Source organism: Giraffa tippelskirchi, chromosome 8 (assembly GCF_054371585.1).
Source record: "Giraffa tippelskirchi isolate mGirTip1 chromosome 8, T2T-mGirTip1v1.2.pri, whole genome shotgun sequence".
NCBI classification, from domain to species: domain Eukaryota; kingdom Metazoa; phylum Chordata; class Mammalia; order Artiodactyla; family Giraffidae; genus Giraffa; species Giraffa tippelskirchi.
In genome coordinates this window covers 142,339,899-142,367,580 of record NC_137282.1, presented here as the reverse complement: position 1 = coordinate 142,367,580, position 27,682 = coordinate 142,339,899, and the positions used below count along the sequence as shown (strand labels likewise).

Genomic DNA, 27,682 nt, shown 5'->3' with positions numbered 1-27,682 from the left:
AGACACAGAAGCTAAAGGAACACATGCGGAGACACCGAGAGCGCCTGGGAGAAGTCGCCTAAGCTTTCCACCAGTGGCCCCTTCACCCTCCAGCCCTGAAAACCGCACGCCACCCTCCCCAGCCCTTGGATCAGCAATATCCCAGCCTCTCCCAGGCCCTAAGAAAACAGAAGAAACTGCCACAAAAGGGCCAGAAATTGGACAGTCACGAGAAGTCATGGCCTCTGCAGTCTTTTCACTCACATCCCAGTTCGACACCTCCCGCTGACCTCAGCCCACAGCAGGGCACACAGTCCCCACAGGAATTTACTCTGGATTATGCCCTAGAACCACCTCACCCCAAATCCAATAAAGGGATGGAACGCTTATAGACACCACAGACGCATGAGTTTTTTAGTTTTGTTAAAAAAAAAAAAAAAATTCTGACAAATCGAGGAAATGGGGGTTTAGGAGTGGTGGTGATGCCAGAGAGAAGTCATGGGGTGGGGGGACTGGGGTTGTCAAGGTTGGTAGCAGTAGTGTCTCCTTCACCCCCACGCCTGGTACGGTCTCCTGAAGAAGAACTGTCACATTCCAGAATGGGTGGGTGAGTCCTCTACCGTGTCTGTTCAACTGAAGAGAAAATACAGCAGTTAGACTAGAGCGTGGGAAAAATTTTTTTAAAAAAATCAAAGTTGGCAGAAACAACCCTCTCCCAACACATCCAGATGTTTGTGTGGTGTGCAGGTGAGAGGATAGGTCTGGGGGTAGAGAAAGAGAAATAATTTGATGAGAAGAGACCCCCATACACAGGTCAACTTAACATTACAACAGAGCATCAAGGTGGGGCGGCAGAAAGATGGATGACGAATTTGTCAAGTGGCCACCATGCACCAGGGGGTTAAGAAAAAAACCCACTAAGCAACGAAGAGAATCTAAAGGACTGGGGGAAGCAGCTTCATGAGATCATTACTCACTGTAGGAGGAGATGTCTATCTCATCAGGCAGCTCACTTATATTGACTTCAAAGCGATCCTGCACATCATTGAGGATCTTGGCATCATTCTCATCTGACACAAATGTGATGGCCAAGCCCTTGGTGCCAAACCGGCCTGCTCTGGCCACCTGGAAGGAGACACGTGATAGGACCAGCAGGCCCCACAGAAGGAAGACACACAAAAGGAGGGATGAAATGCAAGATATGAAAAGTTAAACTGAAGGGGTGGGAGAGGACACTGGGATATCTTCCAGGTGTGGGGCTTACCCGATGCAGGTAGGTGTCTGAATCCTCAGGCATGTCGTAGTTAAAGGCGATGTTCACCCGCTCGATGTCCATGCCTCGGCCAAACAGGTTGGTAGCCACGAGAATCCGTCGTTGAAAATCTTTAAACTGCTGATACCGAGAAAGCCTTTATGAGAAAGGAAAGCAGAAAAAGTGTTGAGATTCTCTTCTGTCAAGGGTCCCTTTTGCTTGCAAGGACACAAAACATCTTGCCCATCTCTGACTCACCTCTCCTCCTGGGGCATCCCGCGGTGGATAGCAATGGCTGGGAAGTTCTGCTCCACCAGGAGCTGGGCCAGGGCAATGCAACGCTGCACAGACTTCACAAATATCACCACCTGTGTGCGTGTGTGGCGTGTATGAAATTGGGGGGATGCGCGTCCATGTGGGTGTGTGTGAGAAAGAGTACGTGCAGGAGTTCTCAGTAATCACACTCTTCTAAAAGAACTCCTTAGTCCCCATCACATATTTCCTCTTCTGCTCTAAATACTAAGTCTTTCCCCCTTGGCTCTGACTTTTCCTGAGCAGACAAACATGCTGCAGAAGATATGGAAAACAGTAACCAAAACTACCAGATACATTAAGAGACAAGAATGAAGCCACCACATGAGAACAGTAAAAATCTGAACTCAAGTCTGGAAAGACATGACCAATATTCCCACTCACCGAAACATCAAACATAGTAAGAGCTTATAGAAAATGATTTTTAGTGCAAATAAATCACATAACAGGTAAAGTGATGAAACACTTCTCCCTAGGTGAGCAGTGCAAAACACAAATTTAAGAACCAAACATGTATAATTATTGTGGGACTCTCACCAACTTTATTAAGACTCAAAGATTTTGTAATTTGAGGTTTACTGGAACAGAAAAGCAGTTCCAATCGTGCTCATGCTCAGCCCCTAAAAGTCTCTCATTTAAAAGAATGTTTCCGCCCTTCTCTTTCATATGGCATACACGGCTTCCTCAATAAACAGGTTTCTGCCAACAGCTGGAGATGTACTCATTCTCCCTACTGGACGTTGGACAACTGACCTGGTTGAATTCAAGGACATCTAGAAGGTCAAAGAGCTTCCGGTTCTTCTCGTTGTCCTTCAGTTTCACGTAGTACTGCTGCAATCCATGCAGCGTCAGCTTCGTCTCATCATCCACGAAGATCTCCATTGGCTGGGGGGGAGGGGGGAGGGAAGGGGTGGGGAACGGGAGGAGGGCAGAGTGGGGGGGTTAAACCTGGGGGGGTGGAGGAAGTTGATCTCCAATACACCCCATGGGGGGATGGGGAGAAGAAAGAAGATTGAAAACCCAGCCCCACCCCCAAAAATACCCACATTTTAATGTGGTCTTTTGTTCATTAGATTTGATTTCCTTCCTATCAGTTGAGTTTTAAGATTTCCCAACTGAAAATTGTTATGGGAAAGGAACTCTGCAGGGAGGAAAGGGCAGAGTCCAACCATCCAATGGCGAGATGCCATTACCTCAAACGGAGGTGGTGGAGGAAAGAAAACAACGGGAAGTGGTTCTCAAAGAAAGAACATGATGCAAACACCTGGGAAATCACGGCAACAGTGACTCGAGGTCAGAATAACTCCATCAGAGCCAGTTTAATATGGGGGAGAGGAGGAGAGAGTTCCATTCGAATATCCTCTCAACTAGGAGAATCATATCTCCATAACGAAGGTAGATGTCTTCCCATATCCCCATTAGGAAGGTGGAAGATCAGAATGCTTCAATGGACTTAAGGTCAAAATGCCATGAAGAGAGAGGCAAAGATTACTCAAGATGAGTAGCAACTTGCCCTTGGACCACAAGAAAATAGTTTTAGATGAGATTGGTCTCTGAACGAAAAATCAAACCATCTACAGTGTTACGAGGAAGGTACAATGAGTGGTGCTAAGAAGCAAATTCAGAGCAGCAGAGTTACTCAGTCATCTTTAAAAACAAAACACACACACATAACCCTTGAAGGGAAGGTAGGTAGCATTTACACAAAGAAAGTGGTAACTGGCACAAGAGTCAACTCTAAAGCCCAATTTCCCTTTGTGTGCTCTGCTTAGTCGCTCAGTCGTGTCCGACTCTTTGTAACACCATGGACTGAAGTCCACTAAGCTCCTCTGTCCATGGGGATTCTCCAGGCAAGAATACTGGAGTGGGTAGCTTTTCCCTTCTTCAGGGGATCTTCCCAACCCAGGTCTCCCGCATTGCAGGTGGATTCTTTATCATCTGAGCCATCAGGAAGCCCTGGTTAGCATAAAACCCCAGGGTACAAGATTTGGGGAAAGGGTAAGTGTGTCATAGGAGGAAACCAGAAGCCGAACTTCAGAATGCAGACTAGCAAAGGGAGGATTTCCAAAGAGAAGTTCCATGGCTTCCTTCCAATCTAACTTGAACCCCAAATACAGCTAAAGGTAAGAGTTATGGTCCCACAGGAAAGAGCACAGCAGGGAGGGAGGGAAAGAACACCTCCACTGCTTACACAAGGGCCTGCCTAGCCCAGACCCTACCACCACCTGGTTACACCCAAGTGGAGCTCCTCACTTTACTTTTCCCACATCCCTCTGAATATTAAAAGAGTTAAAAAGAAGAAAAAAAAAATCTACCACCCCACTCAGAACACCCCTCCCCACCAACACAAATGGAAAGAAACAGGGAGCACGGCACGCCTTGGGTTCAGGAAAAAAACCGGGAACGGAAAGAGAGGCTGGTTTGGTCCTCAGCTTCCTGGTCAGGTTCCCCGCGGCCTCCGCTGCCGCCATCCACCGCCGGGTGCGTCCGCATTCCCCCGCCGCGCCACGGTGCTTCTCTGCTGCCGGCTCACATCAACCGAGGTTCCGACGGGTGCGAGGAGGTATGGGTAGGAAGGAGTATGGACTCGGGGACTGAGGTGCCAAAGGCCCCCACCCCTGGAGGTGGGGAGGGAGCAGATTCATGTGTGCTGTTTGCTCTTCTTTTGGACATGCCCTGCCATCTGTCTGTCCCTCTCTTGCTCTCCTGCCACCGGGAGGTTATGAGTTTGGGGAGCAGAAGGCTCCAGCTGTATGCTCGATGCCACCTTGAGGGTGCGTGGCTGTAGGGGGTATGTAAAAGACGATGGGTGGGTGGTAGGGCAGAAAATCCTGCCCTCCCCCAAAAGGGAGAAGAGGTTCAAAAATGCTGTGATGAAAAAAAAAAAAAGTCGAACACTACCCGCTCTCACGTTAACCCGACCAAGTCTTCCGGAGTTTCCCTGGCGCCGCGCAGACCCTAACACTAACTGTCTCTGCCTCTGTGTGTCTCTTCAAGGAGTCATCACTTTCAAATGGGCATGTGCCCCCTTCTTGGCGCTTGAAGGACAAGGGAGTCTGGAGGAAGAGGGCGCGGAGGGGGAGAAGGCAGCGGGCGGGGAGTGGAGGGAGAGAAGGTAGAAGGGTATTTACGTCTTGCATGAACTTGCGGCAGACTGGACGAATCTCTTTGCTCAAGGTAGCACTGAACATCATGACCTGCTTCTCATGGGGGGTCATGCGAAAAATTTCCTGGACATCCCGACGCATGTCTACAGGAAAAAGAAAAAAAAAATATAGTAGAAAAGAGACATGTATCATAAATGAAGATCAGAGACAGGCTTACCAATGAGGTAAGGACTGCTGGAAATGGGTGAGCTGCGAGTTGCGGGTCAGGGTTAAAGATTTGCCTCGGGTCTCTCTCTACTCTATTATCTCCAACCGCCATGTAATCATGTCCAGGGTTATAACACAGCGGCAAGAACAATGACTATGGGCCAGGTTCCAGCCGTGTATTTTAACCACACAAGAAATTAGATGAAACCCCAAAGCCCACAACTAGAAAATGGGGATAAAGCCCACTGCAGAGGCTCACAAAGATTAAGTCCTTACAAAGCCCTTCTCCCTACTCCTCTCTCCCCAAGCTCCAACTGTCTACCAATATCGCGCACCTATTACATTCCAGCTGTCAGAGTCCATTCCACGCTTCCTCTGGATCACACTGTCCTATCCAGTCAGGCAAATATGACATCTCTACTTGGAGCCCACTTTATAGCTCGCCATCTAGAATAGCCAAAGATCATTTGGAATGACTTATCCCTGGGTATACGCCCATACCTAGTCTCATTCACCAAGTTTGAGTTCTCATAAAACATCTTCCTTTCTTCACAGCACTTGGCACACTGGAACACCACACCACACAGACTCCCACACACACTCTCCACATTCATCCCAGAACTTAAGTCTAAACATTTATTCAGCTATCAATCTGATGATACACACTGAGTTGAGGATGCCAAACAAGTAGACTGTCTCCTTTTCCAGCTCCATTTTCTTTCCTATGACACCCACTACAGAGATTTACAAAGGACACAGTGGTGGTGTGACTAACATCCAAGATTAGGTAAGTCCCTCCTCTCAAAGATAAACATCTATCACAAAAAGGAAGAACATGATACTCTTCTCCTTGATCACCAAGGAAGCTTAACAAAGACTGACCAGGGAAGCCAGAGCCATCAGTCATGGGTGATAGATTAAGAGTCGTCCCAGCACTAAAGTGCTCCAGTATCAAATAAGCATCATTTGGCTCCAAAAGGCAACGTCCCAGATCACTAGACCAGCCCTAGCCGACTGGGACAACTCACCGAGCTGTTCAAGCATCTTATCGCATTCATCCAAGATAAAGTGTTTAATATGTTTGAGGTTGAGGCTCTTATTTCGAGCCAGGGCTAGGATGCGGCCAGGGGTCCCCACGACGATATGCGGGCAGTTCTTCTTCAGCACCTCTTCATCCTTCTTGATAGACAGACCACCAAAAAACACTGCGACCTGCCAACCCAGAAGAGAACAATATTTCACAAGGAAGGAAAGGGTCAACCTTCCCAAGGTTCCCAGCCTTTCAATTTGCTCTAAACCAATTCTCAGAACATTTCAAAGCTAAACGGAACATGAGATCACCTAATCTTAAAGTATCGTATCCCCCAAACATTGAAGCTAAGAAACAAAAGTGACCTGTCCTAAAGTACGTGGCTGATCATGGCACTGAGGACTACTAGCATTTAGTTCTTTTGCCTTAATCTAACAATTTTCCTTCTCCAACTCCAAAGCCAGGCTTCACTGTAAAAATGAGGATGGCAAGAAATTAAGTGTCAAGTACCAAAAAAAGCTCACGGGTATCAAGTGTTCCTAACTGACCCTAGATTTTTTCATTCCTTTGAATAAACCCTATTTAGGCTACACATATTACTCTACCTTAAATCATTAGGGAAATGGCTGTTGAGCCTCTAATAAAACATCAGAAACTGCTTTTTTAGTTTCAAAGGGGGAGACCAATCAAGGGATCAGACCGTCATAACTGTACATCTAGGGTAAATCTAAAACCATTAATTGTGGGACAAGTGGTTTGCAACAAAACAGGAAATACACAGTATCATCTATGAAGAATTCTTGCCAAAAATCTTTAACTTGAATCAGTTAAGCTTTCAAACATAACTTTCAGTTTAGGGACTTCCCTGGCAGTCTAGTGGTTATTGCACTTTCAATGCAGGGGGCATAGGTTTGATCCCTGGTGGGGGAACTCAGATCCCACACGCTACGTGGCACAGCAAAAAAAAAGAGAAAAAAAAATTCAGTTTACAGGAAACACTGGAAGTGAAAAACAAGTTAAAACACCACCACAGGAGAGTAACCAGACAAATCCAGAGGCAGGACATTCTGCAAAACTAGCCCAATCTCTTTATCAAATCACTGAAGCATGATATTGAGCAAAAGGACGAAAAGACTCTCTCATCAAATTTATATTTGATCTTGACACCAAGAACATCCTCTTTTGAGTCCACAAGGTGATCAATTAGACCTACAGAGGTGGAACTACATCCTAGCTCTCTACTGAGCTCAACGATAAATGTTTTCATAGTCATAACAGTGGAAACTGTTTTGTTTTCAACCTATAAACAAGACTACTTGCTAAAAGGACAGAAAGTAAATGCTAATGAAACTGATAATGTAAGAACACAGATATACTTTACACACACACACAGAGCTTTGACTATACTTAGAAAATTAAATAGTTTCCCCAAGTTCTGGGGAAAAGAACAGTGTAAACAAGCTAAACAATCTTACATGACAAGTAACTGGCTTTTAAGTAGACAAATTGAAAAAATAGTGCCTAATACTTGGTTTCACAGAACATCTGAAATAAAAACATAAAGTTAACAAGTGGTACTCTGTGAAGTATTAGACAGGAGAACACAAACTAATCATAAGATCTTTTGGATTAACTACACATTTTTACCATGCACAAATACTATTACTATTTTAAACAAATTACTTTTAGTTTAGAGCTACTACTCAAATATTCCTAGTTCTAAATATAATAATTAAGGGGGAAATTGTTAATCTGAACAAAACTATATTTTTTCACACAAAGAGGATAAAAAATTATATACATCAAGCATATACATATGCTTCTCAAACTTCAATTACCTGAGAATCTTGTTAGAATGCATGTTCATACTGGATAGGTCTGGGGTGGAACCCACGTGATCTACATTTCCAACCACTCCCAAGTGACACTGAAACCACAGATCTGGGAACCACACCTTGAATATCAAAGCTACACAATGCACACCCATATTGACACAATGTATATACATAATGATACAATGTATACACACATCAAGCAAGACAAGTTTCTCCCAAATCAGAATACAGCTGCTGCTGCTGCTGCTGCTAAGTCGCTTCAGTCGTGTCCAACTCTGTGCAACCCCATAGACGGCAGCCCCTCAGGCTCCGCCGTCCCTGGGATTCTCCAGGCAAGAATACAGCAGGCACCTCTAAAAGTATAATTCATATCCGAACACAAATCTCTTACATACCTAAGTTGCAGAAACTTACTATGTCCTACATGTTTATTTGTGTACAGGTATTTAATACCTGTGGGACGTGTAGACTACTGATCTAGCAAGTCCCCAATGCCTCCAACTCCCCACACCCTCACTCCTCCAAGTCTCTTACCCTGGCTTACCTTGACGCTGGGCATGTATTTGGAGAAGCGCTCATACTCCTTGCTGATCTGAAAAGCCAACTCCCGAGTGTGACACATCACCAGTACAGACACCTGGGGGGAAGGGGGGGCAGTAGATGGAGACACAGACAATATATCTCTTCACCAGGGATGTCACAAAAGCATACCCAGCAGATCACAAGTGGCTACAATTCCAGATCTAAATCATTAACCCCATGATTACTACAGAATATTCCCCAGGGCTCTCAGTCAAGAATGATAAAAGTCATCTTAGCAGCAAGAACTCACACCTCTGAAAGCATCATGTAGCTGAGACAACACCCTTCCTGAACACTACTAGCCAAGACGCCTCGCCCAGCACTCTCCCCAAGTGTACCTGTCCGGTGACTGGCTCTAATTGTTGCAGTGTAGCCAGCACAAACACCGCTGTCTTTCCCATGCCTGACTTGGCCTGGCATAGGACGTCCATTCCCAGGATGGCCTGAGGGATGCACTCATGCTGGACTAGAAGTAGGGAAGAAAAGGTAAATTAGATTCCAATCTCCAGAGAACTCCACCACATTTTTGCACCCGGCCAAACCCATTTCTCACCACTCAATTCTTAAGTAATTCTTGTCAATTTCCAGACCCCCTTCTCTCTGCTCCCTCGATCAAAGTGATTCCCAAATCAAGACTTTCCCAGTTCCTTCTAGTATTAGCCTCTTCTAACTCCAGGGCCCAAAGTCCTGCCATCAACCCTCTAGGCATCTACCAATCGGTCATCTTGGGTGCTCCTCTGTCCCAATGCTCCTTAATCTGTAACAATCCATGACTTTTGAGTGCAGGTCACAGGCTACTTCTACTTAGACTGTCATGCTTCAGGTGACACAACTCTGTAACCTTGGGCAAAATGAAGAACTTGGTGAAAGGGAAGTTACTCAGTCGTGTCCGACTCTTTGTGACCCCATGGACTGTAGACCGCCAGGCTTCTCCGTCCATGGGATTTTCCAGGCAAGAATACTGGAGTGGGTTGCCATTTCCTTCTCCAGGGGATCTTCCCCATCAGGGACTGAACCTAGGTCTCCCAAATTGCAGGCAGACGCTTTACCGTCTGAGCCACCAGGGAAGAACTTGGTACTTGACCCAAAAGCCAGCCATCTTTAGACTAGCCATAAAGGTTTGCAGAGACCAGAGTTGACTTGGTCCAAGGGTCCAACCAGCTCCTCTTTGGAAATTTTAAAATAAAGACAAAATTTAAAACAAGGAGACAAGGAGAAAAGCCACTCTAAGTTGCTTTGAGATCACTAGCAGTTACATACTATCATGAATGATGACTAACCTATACAAACATCTTCTACTGCTGAAATAGATTCTGGTACTTATTTCCTGATCTATCCTATATATAAATCTGTAAAAGACCATGGCTATTATCTGTTTTCTTCTATCCTTAAAGCACCTACTGAGTACTCTATGCCCAACAGGAAATTTACCTTCTGATGGATGCTCAAAGCCACAGTCAACAATGGCCCGGAGCAACTCTGGCTTGAGCAGGAAGTCACGAAAGCCAGAGCTGTGGATGGAGACATAGGAGCCCTTGACATCCTTCTTGGCAGGGGCCTCAGCCCCATCTCCCCCAGCTGCCGTCTCCACCTCATCATCTTCATAATCCAAGAGCTCATTGTCCACATCGTTCTCCGCCATAACTGAGCCGACAGGAGAAGGGGAAGGGTCTCCAGATGGGTTCACGCAGAATATAGGAAGACAAGAGGAGGAGAGTGGGGGCTTGAGGAACAGAGGAGGAAAAGAAACACACTCGTTTCTGACAGAAGAGCTGGGGGAAAAAAAAAACAGGGAGAAGACATCAGTCATGAGCAGAGCCTTCACCATCTATCCTGTCCATCCCCACCCTCTTTCTTTCCCTAAACTATGACACATATACCTGGAAACAAAAGTAACAACAACAAAAGTAACCAAAAAAACACAAGACAAAGAAACAAAAGGCAAACAAAACACAGAGAATGGGAAAAGTGTGTTTCCCAGGGGTGGTGATTAGGACACAGGTTCCCAAAAAGATAGGATCGGAGAAGCAGAAACCGGAAACCTAGAAAGGCAAGGCCAGCTTCTGAATTCCTGCTCCGGGACAGCAGTAAGGAAAAAAAGTTAAAAACACAAAAAACAGAGGAACAATTTACAAGACTGGAGAATGTTGTGACAAAATGATAAATCCTCAATGAAAGATCTTGTGCTTTCCCTAAAATCTCAAGGTGTCGACAGCAGCCATCAGTCAAGGGTGATAGATTTACGGTCGTCATTGCGCAAAGCGCTCACTTTTCAAAATGGAAACATCATGTGGCTGCCATCCACCTCTCCCAACACTCCAGTCTCCCACGCCTTAGACACCTCATTCTTGCGCGTAAAAAATCCTTCGGTGATGGTGGCGGAGGAGGGTGGGGGCTAGCGTAATGGCTCGGCCAGGAGAAAAAACCCATTCCTCCATCAGTCACATCACCGTTGCGTTACTCCTCAGGTATGACTCGTTTACGAAAAACACACAATGACACCACCCATAAACATTTAAGAAATGCTCCAAATAACGGTGGGCAAATCGAGGTGAGAAACATCCAGGTAGGCCTAGAAGCCGGCTCCTCTTCGTATTCCCGCCGCGAACCGAGGACCCAGAAATAAGCGGGAAAGTGAGAAAACCCCGCCCTCCGCAAATACCCAGGACCAGAGGACGCCTAGCGCCGCCTCTCAATGTCACTGGGGCCTTGAGTAATCGAGGGGCCCACTGAAAGAGCGAGAAGCAAAGAAAACACAATGGCGCCGGGGCCACCATCTTGGATTGGGCCCCCCTAGCTTCCCCACCTCCCCCCCCAAAGTTTCCTCATCTCGAAAAAGATGCAAGCGACGGAACTAACGACCCGATCAGACTCCAGCGACCGGCCCATGGCCTATACAAGGGCTATCAGGAGCTCGTGCGACAGGATGGGCGCAGAGAAACGCAGATGGAGGCGGATGGTGCCGAAGGCCAAAGCTTACCTGAGCAAGGCAAAGACGTATGGCGGCGGCAACAGCAACGAAGAAGGGACTCTGCCTTCACTTCCGGTTCCCGGTTTTCCCTCCACCCCGGCCTCCCGCCTTCGCTGATGCGAGCGCGCAGGCGCAAAGAACCGGAAGACGGGCCTTCCACGGTGGTGTAGTTCTGCGCGCTCCAGGGTTACCTTTAGAAAATGCCTGCGTGAAAAAAAATTTTTTTAACCCACTTCTTACTCCTTCGCTACTACCAGTAACAAAAGGCACCAAGGAAACTATAATCTTTCCCATTGTTATCTTTTTCCCGCTTGTCCAGTTCTTTTCCGCGCCTCTCTCTTCATTTAGATTCTTGCCACTCAGGTCTTCTCTCTGGGCACCCCTCCATGGGCGCAGGAGGCCCCAAGGTGGCGGGACTTCGAGTTCCCACGGGGTCCTTGGCTCGGTAGTCAAGGTGACCTGGGGGCGCTGGCGCTGGAGTTAGGGGACGACCAGCCCCAGGTGTGGGTAGTGAGTAGTTCTCACGTATCCTGCCCCCTACCTTTTCCCCAGCCTTGGAGCCGGTGGGGGGGATTTACCCAAATTAATGGTTGGCTGATGTATCTGATGTCCTAAGGGCCGTGAGCTTCGGCTGTAAGTCAGGAAGGTGTTCTGAAGCCACTGAGTGCAGGGGGTCTAGATTCTGCCCCAAGTGTTAAAGATAAATACTAGGGCATGATGGTTACATGGTGGTGCTAAGTCGTGTCAGACTCTTGCGACCCCATGGACTGTAGCCCACCAGGCTCCTCTGTCAATGGGATTCTCCAGGCAAGACTACTGGAGTGGGTTGCCATACCCTCTTCCAGGGGATCTCCACCCTGGGGTTGAACTCAGGTCTCCTGCATTGCAGGCTGATTCTTTACCTACTGAGCCACCAGGGAAACCTGAGTGTTACATAACATTTTATAAATGTTGTTATTTCAACGAGAATGTGCTTAACCCTTTACCCAATAACCCCTCCCTTGATTCATCCTGGATATTTTTCCTGAATGAAACATTTGATATCTCCCGCCTCGCTTTTATATGCTACAGAAGTCAGATGTGACTTAAAACTTAAAACTGATAACAAACGTTTGACCCTTTACCTATTATCACTTAACCATTTAACACCAAGGTGTACCATTATTCCCATTCTATATCAAGCAAGCAGATTCAAAGAAATCGACATGTCCAAAGTAATACAGCTAGCAAGGTGACAGAGCCAGAACGTAGACACCTCTTTATTCTCTACTGTATCCCGTCTCCCTGATTAAAGAGTGCTTAATAGCACTACCGGAGAAGGCAATGGCAACCCACTCCAGTACTCTTGCCTGGAAAATCCCATGGACGGAGGAGCCTGGTAGGCTGCAGTCCATGGGGTCGCGAAGAGTCAGACATGACTGAGCGACTTCCCTTTCACTTTTCACTTTCATGCATTGGAGAAGGAAATGGCAACCCACTCCAGTGTTCTTGCCTGGAGAATCCCAGGGACAGCAGAGCCTCGTGGGCTCTATGGGGCCGTCTATGGGGTCGCACAGAGTCGGACACAACTGAAGCGACTTAGCAGCAGCAGCAGCAGCAATAGCACTACAGATAACCTCATTGGTCCAAGGCTTGTTTTCTGTGGCCAAAAGAAATAACAGTGATTCAAGGATGGTGTAACAGAAGGGCAGTTTTTCCAACACACAATATCTTTTTTTTTCAACAGCATTTATCAACTGCCAGTCCTGCGTCAAGTGCTATCTTAAGATCTGGGTACATAGCAATGAACAGCCCTATCATCACAGAGTTCATTTAACACGGGAGACATGTCAAGTTCGGATAAATGCTATGGAGAAAAACAAAGCAATGTTACTACCCCTCAGATTTTCTCTCTAGTTACCATCTATAGTACTCAGGTTTGCAAAGGAGGAGCCACGTGTTTCTCACTTAGGAAAAAAACTTATGTGCCATTTGCTTTTGTTTCTCCAACAAGCTTCAAAGAACAGCCCTTTTGAGTGGGGAATACATAAGCAAGGAACAAAAGTGACTGAAAATGAGAAATGAGAAGCAAAAGGAAGCTGATTAGACCCACCAGTTGATTTGCCCATAATTATTTTATTGACACTTTTATTGTTACAAAGGGAAAGTATGGTGTTGAGGATGTAAAAGGAAGGTCATGCACACAAGGGGACACAACATCACTTTAGATCTCAGGAAGCAGTAAGCATTGGATGGTTCTTTGGGGAAATAGGGAAAGGGGGAAAGCCAATAAAGAGAAAGATCAACTTAAGAGAGACAGAAAGGCTAAAAAATGCAAACATCTTCCTGGAACCACAATTTAGAGGCTAAATAAAGCCATCATTTCATCTTTCCAGGGATCATAAGTTCTGTGGGAAAAGAAAGATGGGAAGAACCAATTCTCTAGAGAATGAGGAGGGTCACAAGATGAATGAGTAGAATTAGAAAGCCACAGACAAGTGAGAAAACAGCTGTGTTTAGGTTTTGGTAGATGGGCAGGGGGTCATTATAATATCACAGATTTGTCACTTATTGAATCCAGCTACTATATGCTAGAAACCATGCTAGGCTCTTTACAGAATGATTTCTAGTTAATGCAACAACAAGGTAGCATTATTCCAGCCTTACAAAGGACACAGGGGTTACAGTTTAAGTAGCTTGTCATGGTTGCCCAGCCAGCAAATGGCAAAGTCAGGAGAGGGACCCAAGCCTGCCTGGGTCAGGTCAGTGTTTTCCACATCCCTACTTCTCCAAGCTGCAAATTTCACAAAGGATCTGAGTGAAGGTGACTTGGCAGTTTACACAGTCCCAGTGAAGGAGCAATAAGGAGATTCAGGTCTAAGCAGGGTATGTCTAAGTTTCACAGGAGAATTATTGGATCCTGCTTCCTAGAATTTCTAAGGAATGCAAGGGAGAGAAGGATTATGGCGGAAGTTGATTTTGACTTGGGGATTTCTTGGCAGGAGGGAACTGGGAGGAGGAGTCAGGCCCTAGGTTAGGTCCTAGGCAGCAATCCGGTAGTTGGGGTGGACCTGGGGCCTGACGTCGCAGACCATGCCGAGAAGCTGGGCCAGGACACGTTCGCGGTTTCTCTGCTGGGAGCTCTGCATGCCCTGCACCTGGCGCCTTGTAGCCTGCTCCACCTCAGCCGACAAGTTCCCTTGGGAGCCCATGGCCTGGGGAGTGGGAGAAAGGGTGGAAGAGAGAAAAGAAAAAGCAGAAAACAGAGAAAGAAGCATCCAGGCACGTGGAAGGAAAGGTCCTGGAGCAAGGCCAGGAAGCAAGGCCCTCTCCAGAGTCATGCCCACCCATGGAAATATCTAGATAGACACCACTCGCATCCACGGAAATATCTGGACACCAAAGAGACCAACATAATGCCCTCTCCTCTAAGATCTGACATGCAGCATCGTCCTACAACAGACTGTAGGATCCTCACCACCCGTGCCCATAAAACTCTGCCCTCCACCCCAAATGTCATCATACCCTGCACAGACATCAGCCATCCTCCCACCTCCACCAGCTACACAAGTCCTTCAAAACTCCCAGACTCTCTTACACACAACTAAGCTTGACCTCACCAGGGTCCCCTTCGACCCTTGACCACCTTTTATCTTATGGAATCACCCTGTACACATCCCACCAGATATACCCACCAACAGGCACACTGGGGGTCCTATCTCAACTCCCCCACGACTCACTGCCTGCTGCTTGCTCTGGAATTCTTGCTCTCTCTCTCTGCGGTACTGGTCCACTTCCATTTGTGCCTCCTCCTTTGCCTGCTTCAGACGCCGAGCCTTCCCTGGAAGCAGAAGAAAGGACTGAAAGTGGGGGTAGGACCCCCGCCACACACACACACACATGCACGCACACACACACACACAGTGAGAGTAGGGGGTCAGTCCCTCCCCCAAAGTTACTGCCTTCTCTCTGTCAGCCAAGAACTGGATTCTCACCACCCACTCATTTCTTCCCTCCTAAAAGCAACCGCAGCCCCCAGCTCTCTCTCCACCAGTCTTGGGTTATCCCAAGGACTCAAATGTTTGCTGTCTCTCTACTCCCAATTTTCTTTCCAGATTCCTAAGGAAGAAATGAGGAGACTCACTCTTTCTGGCATCTGCCACTTTCTCAGCCGCCCGCTTCTCGGCTTGCAGGAGCTGCTGGATACCCTGGGATTGACTGGCCATTTCTGTCCTTATGACCGATGTTGTTTGTTTCGGAAGCCACCAAGGTACCAGATGGCTCCCCCTCTTCCCTCCCCCCACAACGCCTAATCCTCCTCCAGCTGTTTGCTGCAGCCTTTCACTCCCTCTGGGTCTTAGTGCTCCCCTTTTCGCTCAGCCTCCTGTACCTGGTGTCTCCCCCAAACTGATCCTCCCATTGATGGCTGGTCCTCCTTTCCCACCTCTCACGCTGGCAGTACTCAGAATTACCACCTGGTGGCAGCAGAGACCAGGTCCACAGTTGCCCGCTAACTACAGCAGGTGCAGAGCTTTCCCAGTTGGAAGGAATGGGGGGCGGCGGCCGAGAGGAGAGGAGTTTTAAGAGAGAAGGCGGCAGAGAGAGATTGAGAATGGGGTGAGGAGGTAAGGAAATTATCATGCGTGGTGTGCTGGGAATAGAATATCTGGGCTTCTCCGAATTCTTCCAACTTCTCTTCCCCTCTTTTTTCTCCCTCCCATTTCCATCTTTTTTTTGCTACATCTTTCCAATTCCAAATTTCTCCATTCATCTCACGTGCTTTGTCCTACAGTTGTTTTCCTTGTATTTTACTGTATTTTTCTTCTTTTATGATCTCTCCCTTCCTTGGCCTCATTGTGGTTTGGGGTTTAGTTTTGCATTTTCACTGCGGTTTTTTTCTTGTCTTTATCTCCTCTGTTTTCTCTCTCGTCTCATCTTTTCGTCTATCACTGAACCATCTCCTCTCTCCTCCCAGTTGAGGAAGTCCGGGTTAAACTCCCCAAGAGCCTTTGCCTCTCTCTGTTCCTTTTCCTCCCCTGTCTTCCAGACTTCCGGTTTCAGGCGGACCCTTTATCTTAAGTTCTCTAGTTTCCCCCCGGAGACTGGGCCAAGGAAACACCTCCTGCCCCCCTCGGGGAGGAACGACATCCGGTAACACGCCTCACAGTTCATTTCCGCCCTTCACCTGCTTCTCGGTTTGCGCCACTTCCGTCAGTCTAGAATGTCTCCGCCCTGCCCGCCTCCCTTCCTCGGAGCGTCTTAAACACAGGCTTCGGGCCTACTGCTCCGGGGGTACTTTGGGGGCGGGGGGGGGCAGGTCTGATGAGTAACCCCTCCCCCCAAGTCCCAGAGGGAGAAGCCTCTACATCTGTCTGCCGGGTACATTATATTCAATTTCTAGATCATTATTTGAAATTGTCTGTGACTTGTTAAAATTCAGGTATCTCTTGATAAAAATTTCCCCCATCATTCTCTGTTTTGTGTTATATAACAAAATCCTTTACGGAAATTTACCTGGGCTAACAAGCCTTTAAATAATCATTTATTCTTTTCTCAAATTTTACATTAAAAAAAAAAAATGTGACCCCAGCGCCCCTCAAAATTTTTTTCAAACTTCTCATCTGGTAAAAGGTTGAGGATTAGGATTGGCCTCATTTCTTGTTGAAAATGTCAGAAGAAATGGGGAACCGAAGGGAGAAACAGAGAGAATGCCAGAGATGGAAGGGGAGGGACCATCCAAGGCTGGGGTCCTGACTGCTGCCTTCTTATCCTTCTTCCTCAGCCCAAGAGTTCCATGGCCTCCACTTCCCGTCGCCAACGCCGAGAGCGTCGCTTTCGTCGCTATTTGTCTGCAGGACGGCTGGTCCGGGCCCAAGCCCTCCTCCAGCGACACCCAGGCCTTGATGTAGATGCTGGGCAGCCCCCACCTCTGCACCGGGCCTGCGCCCGCCACGATGCCCCTGCCCTGTGCCTGCTGCTTCGGCTTGGGGCTGACCCTGCCCACCAGGACCGCCACGGGGACACGGCGCTGCATGCCGCTGCCCGCCAGGGCCCTGATGGTGAGTCTGCCTGGTGGGGAACAAGGTCATGAGCAACTGGTGGGGTCTGAGATGAAGGCCAGTGGTTGAAAAAATAGGCTAGTTATTTGGTCCTGGGACTCAGGGAAGTAGTTGACCAAGTAGGCTTATGGCTATCATTTATGCCTTCACATTACTGAGCTACCACTGTCTGAGGAGCCCAACATTACCCAAACAGCAACTAGTACTCAAACTTCACATCTCTCTAGATTATTGTGTGTTAATTGCTCAGTCGGTCCAACTCTTTGCAACCCCATAGACTGTAGTCCACCTGGCTTCTCTGTCCATGGGATTCTCTGGGCAAGAATACTGGAGTGGGTTACCATTCCCTTCTCCAGGGGATTTTCCTGGCCCAGGGTTCGAACCTGGGTCTCCTGCATTGCAAGCAGATTCTATACGGTCTGGGCCACAATATCTAGATTAGTAGCTACTTTTTTCTCTTAACTGGTTGTTTGCCTGTAGTATGAAAAGTAAGATAGAGGGTACTCTCTGCAGTTACAATGCATGGATTCAAATCCCAGCTCCACCATTAACAGTTGTGTGTTCTTGGGCAAGTAACTAAACTTTCTTGATGCTTAATTTGTCCCTGTGCAAAATTAATTAGTAGCAACCTTTGCTGTGTGCCAGGCACTTCTCACAAAGCAACTCATTTAGGGCTGCCCTGGTGGCTCAGACGGTAAAAAATCTGCTTGCAGTGAGGGAGACCTGGTTTCAATCCCTGAGTTGGGAACATCCCCTGGAGGAGGGTATGGCAACCCACTCCAGTATTCTTACCTGGAGAATCCCCATGGACAGAAGAGCCTGGTGGGCTACAGTGCATGGGGTTGCAAAGAGTCAAACACAACTGGGGGACTAAAGCACCAGGCACTTCTCACAAAGCAGCTCATTTAATCCTCACAACTACCCTGTGAGCATACAAGCAGTAACATCACCCTTCATTTCTCAGATAAGGGAACAGCACAGAGAAGTAATTTGTCAAAGTCGAACAACTATTAAGTGGTAGAGCAAGGATTGTATCCCAGCAGCCTAACTAGATAGTCTCTGCTCTGTGGTACTTTATAGAATTACACAGTGATAACACCTGTGTTCAAAGCACCCATGCTGTGACATGTTTTTAGCATCAGTTGACACAGTACATAATGAAGCACCCAGCACATGATAGTTTGGTTCAGTCGCTCAGTCGTGTCTGACATTTTGCGACCCCATGGACTGCAGCATGCCAGGCCTCCCTGTCCATTACCAACTCCTGGAGTTTACCCAGACTCATGTCCATGGAGTCGGTGATGCCATCCAACCATCTCAGTCCTCTGTCATCCCCTTCTCCTTCCGCTTTCAATCCTTCCCAGCATCAGGGTCTTTTCAAATGAGTCAGCTGTTCGAATTAGGTGGCCAAAGTATTGGAGTTTCAGCTGCAACATCAGTCCTTCCAATGAACACTCAGGACTGATCTCCTTTAAGATGGACTGGTTGGATCTCCTTGCAGTCCAAGGGAATCTAAAGAGTCTTCTCCAGCACCATCATTCAAAAGCATCAATTCTTCGGTGCTCAGCTTTCTTTATAGTCCAATTCTCACATCCATGCATGACTACTGGAAAAACCAAAGCTTTGACTAGACGGACCTTTGTTGGCAAAGTAATGTCTCTGCTTTTTAATATGCTGTCTAGGTTGATCATAACTTTCCTTCCAAGGAGCAAGTGTCTTTTAATTTCATGGCTGCAGTCACCATCTGCAGTGATTTTGGAGCCCCCAAAAATAAAGTCTGTCACTTTCCACTGTTTCCCCATCTATTTGCCATGAAGTGATGGGACTGGATGCCATGATCTTAGTTTTCTGAATGCTGAGCTTGAAGCCAACTTTTTCACTCTCCTCTTTCACTTTCATCAAGAGGCTCTTTCTTCTTCACTTTCTGCCATAAGGGTGGTGTCATCTGCATGTCTGAGGTTATTGCTATTTCTCCCGGCAGTCTTGATTCCAGCTTGTGCTTTGCCCCGCCTAGCCTTTCTCATGATGTACTCTACATGTAAGTTAAATAAGCAGGGTGACAATCTACAGCCTTGACGTACTCCTTTTCCTATTTGGAACCAGTCTGTTGTTCCATGTCCATTTCTAACTGTTGCTTCCTGACCTGCATACAGATTTCTCAAGAGGCAGGTCAAGTGGTCTGGTATTCCCATCTCTTTCAGAATTTTCCACAGTTTGTTGTGATTAGCACATGATAAGCACTCTAGATACTGGCCATTGTTCCTGTGGGTATTAATAGATCCATACTCCTTTACCCACAGTTCTGAAACTCAGAAACACTCTGAGAACCATATTTTTTCATCAGGCTGTCACTAAACTCATTTGGTGATAACAACCTGACCTAAACTGAACCTAAGCTATTTATGATATGCTGTTATCCTACTGATGTCAATATTCATACATTTCACTGCAGAAACATTCACAAGTTTGGTTACCAGGGCTAGCCATGCTCTCCCAGACTACCTGGTATACAATGTACCATTGTCCCTTGGTATCTGAGAGGGATTTGTTCTACAACCCCCCATCCCCAGGATACCCAAATCCGCAGGTGCTCAAGTCCCTTTTGTGAAATGGTGTGATGTTTGCATATAACCCATGCACTATCTTCCTGTAGATTACTTAAAATACTTAATCCAATGGAAATGTTATGTAGATAGTTGCAGGCAAACTGCAAATTCAAGTTTTGGCTTTTGGAACTTTATGGAATTTTTTTTTTCCCCCGAATATTTTAGGTCTATGGTTGGTTGACTCTCCACATGTGGAACCTGAGGATATGGAGGGTCAACTATATGTACTTTCACATCAGCTCTTATCAAATCCCCCAAATATCTGCATTCTGGAAAACCTTTGATATTGATGGGGGTTTGTTGATACTGTAGTGGCAGTGGAGGCAGCTCAGAAGAGGTACAGCTCTCCCTAAGAAAATAACAGGTGAAACACCATTTCCCCTTTTAGAGACTTTCCTTCTAGAGTAAGAACTTTCCTTCTAGAGTAAGATGAAAATCTCTTGGTGGATGAACAATCTGAACTCAGTTTGATTGCTATTGTCATCCCCCCAGCTCCCCAAGAATGTACAGGAACCTCACCCACACCCCGAAACCTCCCTCATATAGTCAAAAATCCCCTATTGTTTAGTTTCCCTAACACAGCGAGATAAGCTGACCTATTCAGATACTTTTTTAACTTAGAACAAAGAGAGGAGGTTTACAAAGTGCAGGCACCTAACTTGACAGTTGACACTGTTTATGACAGCGGAGCAGAATGCCCTGAGGCAGACCTCAGACCCCATCAAGTTCCAGCCCTGCCACTTAATGGGCTATGTGACAAGCCCTCTCCAATTTAGCCTGTGTGAACCTAATTTGCTTCTCTAGAATGGAGGTTGTGGCGAGTAAGGCAAGCACTTGGTACAGTTTTGGTATTCACTAGATGATAAGTAGGGCTTCCCTAGTGGTCAGCAGTAAAGAATCCACCTGCAATGCAGGAGATGTGGGTTCCATCCGTGGGTCGGGAAGATTCCCTGGAGGAGGAAATGGCAACCCACTCCAGTATTCTCCAGAAAATCCCACAGACACAGGAGCCTGGTGGGTTAGAGTCCATGGGGTCACAAAAAGTCAGATATGACTTAGTGACTAAACAACAACAAAAGATGAGAAGTACTGTTATTTTTTTATTTTTATTCTTTTATTACTCAGTTAAGGCTTCGTTAGTGACAGAGATATCTCTTATGGTAGGTGCTTCCTTCACTATATTAAATTGTAAGAAGCATATGAGATTGATATGGTTCCATTTAAGGATGAGGAAAACAGGGCCCAGAAACTTCAGGACCTTGCTGAAATTTTACCTACACTCAGATCACTCCCAGGCCCTCTCAGGCTTTCCTTCCCCCTGGTCCCCTGCCCTCCTTACCACCAGGTGGCCTTCTAACTCCTTGGTAGGAAGGCCCATCTCCGGAGACCATTCTGCCTTAAAATCCAGGTATTTTCTTTGAACAGATGAAATGACCCAGAATCTTCTGGGGGAGGGTAGATTTCCCTTCAGTTCCCATGGTGGGTCCAAGGGATGTGTCACTTCATTCTGAATTGGCTGGGCTGGGTTGTCACACCCAGTGAGATGCCTGTGAACGGCCACTACCTTTGAGGCTTTTGGTAACACCCCTAGGGAGGTGGTCTTAGCTGTCAGAGACCTCTGTATAAACACACCTTAATCCAACAATAGCCATTCTCTGCCTTCAGCAAGAATGAGTGAACACTGACAAACAGGGTCGTTTTGTCACCATCTTTGCAAAAAGAATAAATCTGAAGCCAGCTTGATTTTTTGTTTTTATCTCCTTAGTGTAGCATTCACTGCACCTCTGCCCTGTGCCAGCACAGTATGAGACATTTCCCATCCATTACCCACTTTGATCTGCTCAGTAGAAGTAGGCTGTGGCCCTGCTTTACAGATGACTGAGCCATCCGGTTTTCGTTCCCTTTGCCTTTCCAAGTTAACCTCCCACGGCACACCCACAAACCTGAGACTCCTGCTCCATGACTCTGTCTTCAGTGACCCCAAGCCTGTTTTCAACAAGCATGCCTGTCTTTTATCTGCCTCCTGCCTGTTGCCTTCCTGCCCGCCCTAGTAAGTTTTCCACCTTGCTAAGTTATTCTCCCTTCACAACCCAGTGTAGGCCCCCACCTCCTGCTAGAAGCCCTCTCCAACCAGCCCGCCCACTGTTACCTTTTCTTCCTCTGCATCTCAGTCGTCACTGAATGTAAACTTCTGATCTGGCATTTTTTAAAAGTGTTCTGTACCGGTTAGTATCAACATTTCATTAAGACAGAAATCGTGTCTCATTTTGGGGAGAAGAACAATGCTTCTATCACTAAGATGAAGTACGTGTTTACGCCACAAAACTTTTTTTCACATTTATTTTTCCCAGTATAAAAGTACAACATATGAATTAAAGAACATTGGGAAAAGTTGATCTGTACTGTTAAATTGTCAGTAAATTTGGTGTTTCAAATAACTGGAGAGGGTGGTGATGAACTGTTTAATAAATGATGCCAGGCCATTTGTCTTCTCTGGAGAAAAACAGTTTTACCTGACACCCGACTCAAAAGTAAATTACAGCAGGTAAAACATCTAAATGCGACAGGAAGGGCTCAAATTCATGGGAGGGTTTTCTCTAGGGGGATAAAACTTGGAAGACAGTATCAAAGAAAACTTTAGTTTTATCTCTGATGGTTTTCTTTTAATAAAATTATGTTGCAAAAATGAAAATATATTAACATACCTTGTGGTAGAAATAGGTTGCCTATCATACTATACTTTGTACTGTTTTCCTTTGTTGGAAAAAAAAATTTTCTAGGAATAAATATAGTAGGAAAAAACACAAGGGCATAATCTTGGAGTGGAAAAAAACCCTCCTAAGAACGATATAAAGTCAGAAGCTGTAAGTTGAAAATAGACACAGATTTAATGACAAAAATTTTGAAAAGATAGAGGAAAATATTTACAATATATGTGAAATAAGTCAGACACAACTGAAGCGACTTACAGCAGCAGCAGAGGTACCCTCTAGGTACTCCCTGCTTCTCTGCTGTGGGAATTTGGTCCTAAAAGTGTGGCTGTGCTGTCATGAGGTCCTTCTGGATCATGCTGGTCCCATCAACTCAAGACTGACTGGTTGCTCCTCCTCAAAACCAGGATGAAAAAGTTCTGAGATCCATGGATGAGAAGAAACGTGATTGTGTGATCTGAAACAAACCACTTTATTTCAGGTTTTGAATAAAATCTTTCAAAGGCGAAAAGGAAAACATATGTCAATTCACTTAACCAGTATCTAATTTTTCTCCTGATCAAATTATATAATTTTAGTATCTGATGAAGTTTATCTTTCATTGCTATTTTGCTCTATGTATTAGGAAGCTAAGTCATGAAAAATGTGTTTCAAAACTGTAAATAAATGGAAGCTGCTTTGACTAAAGAAAAAAAAGAAAAACTTTCATTAATAAATTCATTTTTTTAATCTATCAGATGGGCAAAATTTAAAGGGTTTGTGATATTCAGATTTGGTAAAGGACTTCACAGGCACTCATATATTCTTTTTTAAAATACTTTGATAATTACCTAGTTTATTTAAGAATAATTGAATAATATTCCTTATCACATATAAAAAGGTTCCTGAAAGTGATAAAACTATAATTTCATTAGGCACTCCTATTTTCTTGATGGAGTGTAGCTTGGCACAAACTTTTTGAAAGCAATTTGGCAAAATTGCACATTTTGTTTGACTCAGAAATTCCCCTTCTGAGAAGCTACCCCACAGAAGTACTGTAAGGAGTCCACAAACACATATGTATAAGACTGATCATTTTTGAAAGCAAAGTCGTTCTATTGGGGGTGGGAAGATTTGTTTCATACGCACAACGGAACACTACACAGTCACAAAAAAGAACGAGGTGGGCTGTGCATACTCCTGTGGAAATTATAAATGAACTGCTAAGTGAAAAAAGCAAGTTACCAAACAGCATGTCACTCTTGAAATTGTCGTGCATATGTGTTTATATACACCAAGACCGGACTGAAAAGGGACCATACATAGCTGTTAACAGTGATTAAATTTATTCTTCAATCTTTAAAAAGAAAATTTCATATTAATTATATCCCTTTCACATTAAAATATCAGGTAAGACTTGGGGGAAAAGCTACTCCTAGTCTACCCCCCTGAAACTAGAATTTTTACATATTTCTTTTGAATCTTTTTTTCAACCACTGATTTGGTCTCTTTTTTCACACAATTGTGATTGGATCCTATGTACAGTTTTGCAGCCTGCTTTTTCCCCACACCAACATAATCTTTAGTGGCTATTAAATATTCTGTACCAGATTTTACTCATAGTGTTTTATGGTTGGAGGCCTTACCCCTTCAAACCTATGAATTTAAAAACCTCCCATGCAAACCTGAGCACCCACCCACTGTCACACCTGCTGTGAGCCCTGGTGGGAAATAAGCTGTTGAAAGACAAGGCCAGTTGCTGGGTGGGACAAGTTGGGAGGGCTTGTGACAGGTCACATCAGTACTAAAGAGAAGTTCCCCCACCCCTCATCCTGATATGGTTTGCGTTGAGTGACACTCAAGTGTGCCAGGAGATGGGTGGGGGGCAGTGGGCCTTGGCCAGCCAAGACTGGACCCATTCTATCTTGTGCCTTCCTGGTACTAACTGGACAGCCCTTCCTCTGTCCCATCATTTTGATAGGCAGCCAGTATGTTCTAGCATCAGTGAATAAAGATTTAAAGACTGCCGCCCCACTTCCTCCTGCCCTAGGGAGAAAAAGTAGGTCTACAGGAAGGGAGGGTGCCTCACTCACCTTCCTCTGTCCTGGGAGTGCAGAGGGGGTTGGTGGCTGTGGCAGGGGGCACTGTTAGGTGCAGTGTTGGCACTCAGCTGACAATGGAGCAGGTGCATTGAGGTCAGGACTCAGGAAGAGGGGAGCTCAGGCATGTCAGTCCCTTTCCTGGTTTCCCCCAGCCTCCTGTCAGCCAGGTTGGGACCCTCTGTCTCAACCCCTTTCCCTTGCCTTAGGTCAGCAGTCATTTGGAAAGAGTTTGCCCTGCTGCTGGGAACATTTCAGTGGTTTGAATTCATTGCTGGACTACCTCTCCATTACCCTCCCAGCATCCCCTGGCTAAGGCTGGCTGAAAGAAATTTCCCTGAGAATATTTATTTTCCTCAGTTTATTGAAAAGTGATACAAAAAGAAAAATATTATGTATTTGTATATTTATAATGGTACAGATCAGGGTGTTCAGGTATTCTATATAGGATATAGTTTTGGATGCTGCTGCTGCTGCTGCTAAATCGCTTCAGTCGTGTCCAACTCTGTGCGACCCCATAGACGGAAGCCCACCAGGCTCCCCCGGCCCTGGGATTCTCCTGGCAAGAACACTGGAGTGGGTTGCCATTTCCTTCTCCAATATATGAAAGTGAAAAGGGAAAGTGAAGTCGCTCAGTCGTTTCCAACTCTTAGCGACCCCATGGTCTGCAGCCTACCAGGCTCCTCTGTCAGTGGGATTTTCCAGGCAAGAGTACTGGAGTGGGGTGCCATTGCCTTCTTCTAGTTTTGGATGGAGAAGGCAATGGCACCCCACTCTAGTACTCTTGCCTGGAGGATCCCATGGACGGAGGAGCCTGGTGTGCTGCAGTCCATGGGGTCGCTGGGAGTCGGACACGACTGAGCAACTTCACTTTCACTTTTCTGTTTCATGCACTGGAGAAGGAAATGGCAACCCACTCCAGTATTCTTGCCTGGAGAATCCCAGAGACGGCGGAGCCTGGTGGGCTGCCGTCTATGGGGTCGCACAGAGTCGGACACGACTGAAGCGACTTAGCAGCAGCAGCAGTTTTGGATGAGAAACACAATAAAAAGTATAAAGTAACAGTATTTTTCAAGCCAAAAAATGGAATAGACAGTCAAAGGGAGGCAAGCTAGAAAAGACCATTTGACATAGTGGAGCTCCCAAGACATCAAATTGGTCTGCAAAGACAGAATATTTTAAACCACTGCACTTACTCATGTGGTGAAGTGTCAATAAGTATTTGTCAGTGACGGTGATTGCCTAGTACCCAGGAGGCATCCGTGTGGGCAACCCTTCCATTGCTCTAAGACCAAGGGGGTGAGTGACCTGCAGGATTCAAGATGGCGGCCCTCCCAGCTAATTTGTGCTCACTGCTTTCCCGTCAACAGCCTACACGGATTTCTTCCTGCCGCTGCTGAGTCGCTGTCCCTCTGCCATGGGAATAAAGAATAAGGATGGGGAGACCCCAGGGCAGATTCTGGGCTGGGGACCCCCCTGGGATTCTGCTGAGGAGGAGGAGGAAGATGAGGCCTCTAAGGAACGGGAATGGAGACAGAAGCTGCAGGGAGAGCTGGAGGACGAGTGGCAGGAGGTCATTGGGAGATTTGAAGGTAAGGATACCATTTCCATCCACAGCCGCCCTTCTTCCCCACTGGCTTCCTGTGCTCCCTTCTCCCGCGCTGCCCATCACCTCCCCACGGCCTCTCCGAGACCACCCCCACCTGCCCTCCCAAACAGATGATGCTTCCCATGAGACCCAGGAACCCGAGTCCTTCTCAGCCTGGTCAGATCGCATGGCCCGGGAACATGCCCAGAAGCGCCAGCAGCAGCAGCGTGAAGCAGAGGGAGCCTGCCGACCCCCACGGGCTGAGGGCTCCGGGCATGGCTGGCGGCAGCAGGAGGAGGAGCAGCGGCTCTTCCGAGAGCGAGCCCAGGCCAAGGAGGAAGAACTGCGTGAGAGCCAAGCCAGGAGGGCGCAGGAGGCGCTTGGGGATCGAGCTCCGGAGCCAGCCAGAGCTGGGCCCCGGGCAGAGCACCCCAGAGGCGCAGGGCGGGGCAGACTCTGGCGCTTCGGTGATGTGCCTTGGCCCTGCCCTGGGGGAGGGGACCCAGAAGCCATGGCTGCAGCACTGGTGGCCAGGGGTCCCCCCTTGGAGGAACAGGGGGCTCTGAGGAGGTACTTGAGGGTCCAGCAGGTCCGCTGGCACCCTGACCGCTTCCTGCAGCGATTCCGAAGCCAGATTGAGACCTGGGAGCTGGGCCGAGTGATGGGAGCCGTGACAGCCCTTTCTCAGGCCCTGAATCGCCACGCGGAGGCCCTCAAGTGACCCTGAGGGAAGAGCGAGAAACTGCAGGAAGGGCAGGACAGTAGAAGGGTTAAAGTCAGGAGGCCAGTACTGAAGGGCAGAGGTTATAGGGTGGGAGCAAAACTTGTAATGAGTAGGGGTGGGGGGATGCGGGCCACCACCCTGCTCCTTGACTCTGCCATTTCCTAATAAGACCTGGTTCCACATTGCACACCCGGTGTCTCCTCTGCCTTTTTCCATCACTGTGGTTTTCATCACCCATGACTTCTCATTTCCTACTCCACATGCCAAAACCCACAGCTCTTGTACACCTGCACCGTGCAGACGCACACTGACTGGTGCCCTCTGCTGCAGACTAGAAGCCCCCTGCCCAGCCGCCCAGAAGGGCGGCGCTAAGAGGACCCAGCTTGCCTGCCCTCCAGTCTCTCCACTTCCTATGCTGGGCTCCTCTCCACTCTTCAGTCAGCGGTTGGAGAAATAGATGTGAACAGAGGCAAAAAGGGGAACAAAGCTAGTTTCCCTCCCCTCCCCAGCCGGAACCACATCCTCCTCCCCACTTAACACCCTCTTCCCCCAACACAGGGCTTTCCCTCTGCTGAGTCACTGAATGATCTGAATTGGGGGCAGCTGGAGCTGGGGGACCATGAGAACGTGGTGGGAGGATGGGGGATAGAAGCAGAGAGGAG

General features: G+C 47.0%; 3 protein-coding genes, 2 long non-coding RNA genes and 2 other non-coding genes across 14 annotated transcripts; 2 read left to right on the top strand and 5 right to left on the bottom strand.

Moving 5' to 3' along the window:
- Window positions 1-368: 368 nt before the first annotated feature.
- Window positions 369-11,395, bottom strand: DDX39B (DExD-box helicase 39B). 2 transcript variants are annotated; one of them, XM_081522644.1, is made up of 11 exons: window positions 11,285-11,395; window positions 9,736-10,076; window positions 8,643-8,770; window positions 8,267-8,359; window positions 5,886-6,069; window positions 4,675-4,793; window positions 2,297-2,428; window positions 1,490-1,599; window positions 1,244-1,388; window positions 957-1,104; window positions 369-612 (listed from the first exon to the last, which is right to left on the bottom strand). In XM_081522644.1, the coding sequence occupies exons 2-11, from the start codon at window positions 9,944-9,946 to the stop codon at window positions 596-598; spliced, it is 1,287 nt and encodes a 428-aa protein (XP_081378770.1). In that variant the 5' UTR covers window positions 9,947-10,076; window positions 11,285-11,395; the 3' UTR covers window positions 369-595. The 2 variants fall into 2 exon arrangements, with proteins under 2 accessions (XP_081378770.1, XP_081378771.1); XM_081522645.1 differs by having other exon boundaries at window positions 9,736-9,948.
- Window positions 5,752-5,828, bottom strand: LOC145519308 (small nucleolar RNA SNORD83). Its single transcript, XR_014063716.1, has one exon. It is a non-coding gene; the product is annotated as a small nucleolar RNA SNORD83 (small nucleolar RNA).
- LOC145519307 (small nucleolar RNA SNORD83) lies at window positions 10,521-10,599 on the bottom strand. The gene has a single exon (XR_014063715.1). It is a non-coding gene; the product is annotated as a small nucleolar RNA SNORD83 (small nucleolar RNA).
- A 341-nt stretch (window positions 11,396-11,736) lies between the features above and the next one.
- LOC145518387 (uncharacterized) lies at window positions 11,737-15,580 on the top strand. Its single transcript, XR_014062848.1, has 3 exons — window positions 11,737-11,776; window positions 13,002-14,536; window positions 15,370-15,580. It is a non-coding gene; the product is annotated as an uncharacterized LOC145518387 (long non-coding RNA).
- Window positions 13,371-16,299, bottom strand: ATP6V1G2 (ATPase H+ transporting V1 subunit G2). Of its 3 annotated transcripts, none has more exons than XM_081522792.1 (3): window positions 15,399-16,299; window positions 14,995-15,095; window positions 13,371-14,469 (listed from the first exon to the last, which is right to left on the bottom strand). In XM_081522792.1, the coding sequence occupies exons 1-3, from the start codon at window positions 15,478-15,480 to the stop codon at window positions 14,296-14,298; spliced, it is 357 nt and encodes a 118-aa protein (XP_081378918.1). In that variant the 5' UTR covers window positions 15,481-16,299; the 3' UTR covers window positions 13,371-14,295. The 3 variants fall into 3 exon arrangements, with proteins under 3 accessions (XP_081378918.1, XP_081378920.1, XP_081378919.1); XM_081522794.1 differs by having other exon boundaries at window positions 13,371-14,427; window positions 15,073-15,095; XM_081522793.1 differs by having other exon boundaries at window positions 15,645-16,299.
- Window positions 15,741-27,207, top strand: NFKBIL1 (NFKB inhibitor like 1). 5 transcript variants are annotated; one of them, XM_081522696.1, is made up of 5 exons: window positions 15,741-15,879; window positions 16,335-16,405; window positions 17,037-17,313; window positions 26,079-26,300; window positions 26,428-27,207. In XM_081522696.1, the coding sequence occupies exons 3-5, from the start codon at window positions 17,049-17,051 to the stop codon at window positions 27,015-27,017; spliced, it is 1,077 nt and encodes a 358-aa protein (XP_081378822.1). In that variant the 5' UTR covers window positions 15,741-15,879; window positions 16,335-16,405; window positions 17,037-17,048; the 3' UTR covers window positions 27,018-27,207. The 5 variants fall into 5 exon arrangements, with proteins under 5 accessions (XP_081378822.1, XP_081378821.1, XP_081378820.1 ...); XM_081522695.1 differs by having other exon boundaries at window positions 16,302-16,405; XM_081522694.1 differs by lacking the exon at window positions 16,335-16,405.
- On the bottom strand, window positions 20,079-26,120 carry LOC145518390 (uncharacterized). The gene is made up of 3 exons (XR_014062852.1): window positions 25,905-26,120; window positions 24,703-24,779; window positions 20,079-23,087 (listed from the first exon to the last, which is right to left on the bottom strand). It is a non-coding gene; the product is annotated as an uncharacterized LOC145518390 (long non-coding RNA).
- Window positions 27,208-27,682: the final 475 nt, after the last annotated feature.

What these genes read in the sequence shown, in the direction of transcription:
- DDX39B (XM_081522644.1), bottom strand. Translation starts at nt 9,946, where the DNA reads ATGGCGGAGAACGATGTGGACAATGAGCTCTTGGATTATGAAGATGAT. An exon ending in TAGAGCCAGTCACCGGACAG is followed by an intron (nt 8,360 to 8,642) that starts GTACACTTGGGG and finishes CCTTCCCCCCAG; the next exon opens with GTGTCTGTACTGGTGATGTG. An exon ending in TAAGATGCTTGAACAGCTCG is followed by an intron (nt 4,794 to 5,885) that starts GTGAGTTGTCCC and finishes TTTTTCCTGTAG; the next exon opens with ACATGCGTCGGGATGTCCAG.
- ATP6V1G2 (XM_081522792.1), bottom strand. Translation starts at nt 15,480, where the DNA reads ATGGCCAGTCAATCCCAGGGTATCCAGCAGCTCCTGCAAGCCGAGAAG. An exon ending in AGTGGCAGATGCCAGAAAGA is followed by an intron (nt 15,096 to 15,398) that starts GTGAGTCTCCTC and finishes TTCTGCTTCCAG; the next exon opens with GGAAGGCTCGGCGTCTGAAG. An exon ending in TCCAGAGCAAGCAGCAGGCA is followed by an intron (nt 14,470 to 14,994) that starts GTGAGTCGTGGG and finishes CCCACTCCCCAG; the next exon opens with GCCATGGGCTCCCAAGGGAA.
- NFKBIL1 (XM_081522691.1), top strand. Translation starts at nt 16,577, where the DNA reads ATGAGTAACCCCTCCCCCCAAGTCCCAGAGGGAGAAGCCTCTACATCT. An exon ending in TGCCCGCCAGGGCCCTGATG is followed by an intron (nt 17,314 to 26,078) that starts GTGAGTCTGCCT and finishes TCCCGTCAACAG; the next exon opens with CCTACACGGATTTCTTCCTG. An exon ending in GGTCATTGGGAGATTTGAAG is followed by an intron (nt 26,301 to 26,427) that starts GTAAGGATACCA and finishes CCTCCCAAACAG; the next exon opens with ATGATGCTTCCCATGAGACC.